Source organism: Cricetulus griseus, assembly GCF_003668045.3.
Source record: "Cricetulus griseus strain 17A/GY chromosome 1 unlocalized genomic scaffold, alternate assembly CriGri-PICRH-1.0 chr1_1, whole genome shotgun sequence".
NCBI lineage: Eukaryota > Metazoa > Chordata > Mammalia > Rodentia > Cricetidae > Cricetulus > Cricetulus griseus.
The window spans coordinates 187,867,243-187,873,242 of NW_023276807.1; the positions used below are offsets into that span (position 1 = coordinate 187,867,243).

A 6,000-nucleotide genomic window follows, 5' to 3' on the forward strand; every position below is an offset into this window, starting at 1 on the left:
TCTAACTACAATCTAATCCTTTCTGTATTCTGAAACATATTATCTCCATCTCTTATGGAACTCAATAGGTGCTACTTTGTATGACAGAAGTTTTTCAAAAGCCACTGGTGCAGATAAACTTAATTTTCAACTGTACATGAGCTACATTTTCCTTCAACTCCTAAATTTTGCACCTGAAGTAACTCACAGACAGTATACTGTGTATTTATGTTGCCTTTTCTCCTCTTTTAGCTAATGTTCCTTAAGGACAGAGATTATGCCTATCTCTTCCTTCTGTCCTGTTATTGTCCAACACAAAGCAAAGAGAATTCTGACATAGAGTACCTGAATATAAGAGCATCAGTGTTCTTCAGCATTTAATGTATTTTATAAACACAATTATAAGGTATTTCAAAGTGCCATAGTTACTGTTCTATTGCTGTGAGAGACACCATGACCAAGACAACTCTTATAAAAGACAACATTTAATTGGGGCTGCTTGCAGCTTCAGAGGCTTAGACCTTTATCAGCATGGCAGGGAGAGTGGCACTGAAGCAGGAGTTGAGAACTACATTCTGAGAGAGAGAGAGAGAGAGAGAGAGAGAGAGAGAGAGAGAGAGAGAGAGAGAGACTGGAGCTGGCATGGGCTTTTGAAACTTCAAAGTCCACCCTCAGTGACACACTTCCTCCAACAGGGCCACAAAACTCCAACAATGCCACACCTCCTCATTCTTGAAATCTTTTCAAACAGTTCCACCCTCTGATGATTTGATTAAGCATTCAAATATAGCCCTAGGGGCCATTCTTATTCAAACTACTACACAAATGCTGTATCTTCCTTTTTTCCTACTCATGAAAGGCCAACTTATGTTCCACTCTTAGTAAATCCTTGTCAAGTGAGAATTTTTTTTAAAGATTTATTATTTATAAAGTGTTCTGTACTGCATGTGTAGCTACAGGCCTTAAGAGGGCACCAGATCTCATTACAAGTGATTGTGAACCACCATGTGATTGCTGGGAATTGAATTCAGGTCCTCTAGAAGAGCAGGCAGTGCTTTTACTAACCAAAATAAAAGTTAGATTTTAATTTTTTATGTAGATTTCTTAATCTATTCGTTTTATACTTTGTAACCATAAGGCAGCCTGGATCACAAACCAATTTCCAGGCTATCCTGGGATACAGAGAGAGACCTTGTCTCAAAGTACCCTGTAACAAAGTTGCTGGCTATGGTGGTGCACACCTTTAATTCCATCACTTAGGAGAAGTATGTGAGTTTAAGGACAGCCTGGTCTGCACAGCAAGTTCCAGAGCAACCAGGGCTATATAATAAGCTCTCTAAAGCAAACCAAAAAGACCAAGAATATCCTTATACAAAGCATTTTGATCATATCCAAGCGAGAGGAGAGAGAGTTTATGACCACTTTAGCCCTTTTATGTTAAAGAACACTAGGTTTAATGAGTACCATTTTTGTAGCTTTTCTCCAACTCATCTAAATTAGCAGCCATAAACTAGTTTCATACTAGTCTTTTCTCATAACCTGAGTATTCATTGTTCTTATTGGTAGCTACCAATTTACCAACATTTATTTATAAATAGATTTTTCCTAACAATCTGCACTTCTGACATCTTAAAGGAAAATGGAATTCCAGAAATACTAGATACACCTGCAAAACAACAAAGGTTTGGGGATCAGCAACTACTAACATGCCTGATACTGACTGATACTGAGGTCATGATTTTCACTACTCCTCCTCATCTTGCATTGAATCCACTGTCAATAGCTTCTGAAATGGGAAATCTAAACAAAGACCAACCACCTCTCTTAATATAATGCCTATGACTTAAAAAGTAACCATATAAACAAATTTTATCAGCTAACGAGATAAACAGTAATACTGAAGGGGGAAGAATCCTGCCATTGTTACAGATGAATGTTTTAAGAGGCAAAGAAATTAAGAAAAAAAAAAGTTAATGTCTACTGTTACCAACAAAAAACAAAAGTTTCATTTTACTAACAATTTATGTGTCTCAGTGTTTTCACCTGCATGTATATCTGTGCACCACATGTGTGCCTAGTGCCCTAGGAAGTCAGAAGGGTGCTGGATACCCTGGGACTGAAGCTAAAGAGAGTTGGGAGCTGCCATATGGGTTCTGGGAACTGAATCTGTAGGTGACTGGAATTGAACTTGAGTCCTCTGGAAGAGTAGCAGAAGCTCTTAACCACTGAGTAATCTCTCTAGCCCCCATTTTCTTACAATTCAAAAACAAATTTTCATCTACTCATAGGCAGAAAGTAACACAGTAATTATTTCTTATCCCCTTTACATACTGGCACAAAATGCGAATGGTGTCCTATTCTGATTAGTGAATGGATGAGAACAATTTTGTGTATTTGCTTACTGATTTTCTGTCTTCTTTGTGTGTATTATATGTATATTGTTGGTTTCTGTACCTGTGGGTGCATATGTGCATGTGGAGGCCAGAAGTCAACCTGCAGTATCATTCCTCAGGAATAAGCCAAGCAGGCTAGGCTGACTGATCAGGAAGCCCCAGGAATTTATGTGTCTCTGACTCCCAGGAATTGGGATTACAAGCATGTGTCATAGTGCCCAGGTTTTTTTACATGAGTTCTGGGGATAAAACTCAGATCCTCATGCTTATGTGGGTGGCAAGCAATTAACTGATTGGGCCATCTCTTCATCTCTAATTGTATATCTATACCATGTAGAACCCTGAAGAAAAACCCTTACTCATTTTCTAGCTTCTATACTATGCTTTTCACGATTAGGAAAAACAACAACAACAAATTATATTACTTACTAGCTCAAATGTAAATAAAGCTTTTGAGTTCGAAGGTATGTCAACTACCTTCCAGGTTTAAAATCCTATGTACGAATCCAGATCTTCTCCATCCTTCCTCCAAAAAGTATTTTATCTAGCTGAAGTGCTTTTACTACAAATGGAAAAGGTTAAACCTCTTGCATTGTGTTTCTATCATCACTTCTAATGGCTTATAGCATATCAATACATAAACCAATTTCTAAAAAGGGCAATTCCCTTTAAATTAGGCAAAATAAACTCAGTTCTTAAAGTCTTTCAAAAAAAAAAAAACTAGATGAAACAATTATTTAGCAGTACACTAAGTTCTCCCCAGCAATACCATCTCATTAACTTATTCAAATATTCTCAAGTTTTCAGGTGAATTTTAAAGATCAATATCACCACTAAGTATTAAAGGATATTACAATGGATCAGTATTACAAAATTGTAGTTTCTAAATACTCAAATGCATGGAAATGATTATTTGTATTTCATGGTTTTTATAAACTAAGATGTTTTAAAAGTCTACCAGATTCCTAATACACACAATGATCAAATCACAAAATAATCTTTCCAAAAGTGAAGAGCTGGAACCAAATATGCAGGTACAAAGTGCTACTAGAAAAGTAAAGATTAGTGGAAAATGTAGATATTGAGTTTCATGGTATTAACTATATAAGAATTAGATGACATAGGTTTTAACGATGCTTATTAACAGTTTTTTTTTTTCTGACAGAACTTTTGTGCAATGAAAGGTTTTGCTGTATTTAACACAGTAACCAAGAGCTACCTGTGGCTAGTGAGCACTTTTTAAAAGTGACCAGCACAACTAAGCAAATAGGTTTTCTTAATTTAATTAAAGATTCTATATGTTGGATCGTAAAGTTATTCACATAATTTGAAATACAAACTATCGACCAAAGTTTTTCAATGTATCATATCTTAATATTAATATCAGTTAAAACTATGCTGATACCAAATGATACATAAAGCCAGCCATCAACCTAAATAGAACACTCATTTTTGAAATGAAAACTGGTATTAGTTGGATTCAGAACTTAAATTTTAACTGGTAGAAAATAATATAGTACACATTAAGTTTTTCCCTATCGTTTTTGATAGGCCCATGCTCACTTTCTGAATGGTTTCCCAATGCATTCAAGTAACTTTTCCCTTCAAATCTGTTCGGTATCTCCTATTCAGGAAAACAATGGCAAAATAAGCACTCGGCATTAATAGGTTCCCACGACTCCAAAATTTCACACGTTAATTTCCCTTTTCCTTAAAAGAAATATAACAGTGGGGAGAGTCTGTATCTTCTGATGCATATTATAAAGTTTTATAGTTCACCTTCTCTCATTTTTAAAGGTAACAAGCATTCAGACATAGTTGCGATTTCATTGGCAGATACAAAGTTATTTTTCAGGCCCACAGAACCAGTCCTTTGAGCATTTCAAGTGTTCTTTGACAAGCTCTTCCTAAGTCAAGAAAACTAAGATGGTGCAGAAAATGTCAACAGAAAACAAGTCCGGGGATTTGCACAGTAACAACTAGTCTCTCCAAGTGGAATCAATCAAGACTGGTAGGTTTGCTTTCTTCCGTCACCACCTCTCCGCAAGACAGCACGTTGGACCATGAACCACCCCATGAAACAAACCCGAGAGCAAGGTCGTGACCCCAGGTCACAGCCGCCTAAACGCTGCCACTCCACATCGCAAAGCCACCTGTTAGGCCCGAGCCTCACCTGGCAGGAAAGAGGAGGCGCCTACCCGGCAGCGCGCCGGGCGCGAGGGCGGCGAGCGCAGAACCCGCCCCTGTGGCGGCGGCCGCGATCCCCCGGCGGCACGTGGGTTTCCCGGAGCCAGGGCTGCACTGACAGGCGGACGGCCCGCGGTCCCAGGCTGCAGCCTCGCGCCGTTCCCGGCTCGGGACACCCGCTTCCCTCGCAGCCACCGCGCTGAGCGAGCGCCCGGGCGGCCCACGCCGCCGGTCCGCCCTCCTCCGGCTCCTCGGTGGCGCGATTCCGCTCCTCCGTCCCTCACCTACCTGGTCGCGGAGTTTGAGGAACGCCATGGCGGTCGCCGCCGTTCGGCCACTGCCCGGGGCCGGCGGGTAGGTGGCCGGCTTCGTTGAGGAGAGCGCGGGCAGGGGGCGGCGCCGCCTCCCCGGCCGCCCGCCGCCGCCGTGAAGAGCCCCGCCGGTCCCGCCTCCTCCACCGAGGACTCCCGCCCTCTTTCTTCCTTCCTTTCTCACTCTCTCTCGGACGCCTCCACACGCAGCCGCTGCCTTCGCCGTCGCCTCACACCCCCTTCCCGAAACACCCCGGTAGCCCCCGCCGCCGCGCCGCTCCAGCCCGCGGCAGCGGCGGCATCCAAACTCCACTCCACAATATTACCACCACCGCCCGCCGCGATTGGCGGCCGTGCGGGGGAGAGGCCAGAGTAAGACGAGCGCCTATTGGCCACGCCGCCGCGCTCGCTCGCGTCCTGGCCCCGCCTTCCCGCCGAGGGAGGGGCGGGGCACAGGAAGCGGCGACGCGCGGAGCGGGCGGGCCAGGTGGCCGGGCGTCTGGGCGCGCTCCCCGAGCGCGGTGGGCGGAGCCGGGGCGGGAGGTGGGGAGGGACCGCAGCCGGGTACCGGGTAACGGCCCGGGATTGCACGTGGAGATGGAGTGCTTAGGTTCGACTCAGCCAGGTGTGAATAAAGCTGCCGGTGCGGGTGCGAGGGGGGCCCCCGGGCTGATGCTGCTTCCGTGAGTGTAGCGAAGGCTCCGGGGAACCGGACTCGCACGTGGAGCCAGAATGAATGCCTTCGCGGCATTGGGGGCGATGTGGTCACGGGGGACTGCTGGCACTAGGAACGGAAGGGCGTGGTCTTCAGAGCCTGAACAGGTTGTGACCACCGAGCATTTCTCTCCAAAGCTCTCTTTTCAATGTTGCATGTATTTTCCCCCTTTATCATAAAAAGGGTTTGCCTCCCACTCGAGAGGAATCAATTTTTTTGCAAAAGGATGTGCAAGATTGCCAATAAATAGCATCCTTGGAGGGAGAAGAGGAATGACTCCCTCACCCTGACACACACACACACACACCCACGCCAACCCACAGCTCAAAAGAGGCTTTTCTTTCTTAGGCAGCCGCACACTGTTACCATTCCAGGCTTGTGTGGGAGAAGATTGTAGTTCGCCTATGTCTGTCCG

General features: G+C 44.3%; 1 protein-coding gene across 2 annotated transcripts in view; it reads right to left on the reverse strand.

Annotated features, from left to right (window-relative positions):
• Ankrd28 (ankyrin repeat domain 28) overlaps nt 1-5,177 on the reverse strand; it is a 137,729-nt gene extending 132,552 nt beyond the window's left edge. For both annotated transcript variants that reach the window (XM_035453269.1, XM_027389510.2), the window contains exon 1: nt 4,848-5,177. Coding sequence is in view for 1 of the 2 variants with exons in the window: in XM_027389510.2 (XP_027245311.1) it covers nt 4,848-4,874 (27 nt within the window). In the remaining variant the exon portion in view is untranslated. The remainder of the gene's footprint in view (nt 1-4,847) is intronic.
• Nucleotides 5,178-6,000: the final 823 nt, after the last annotated feature.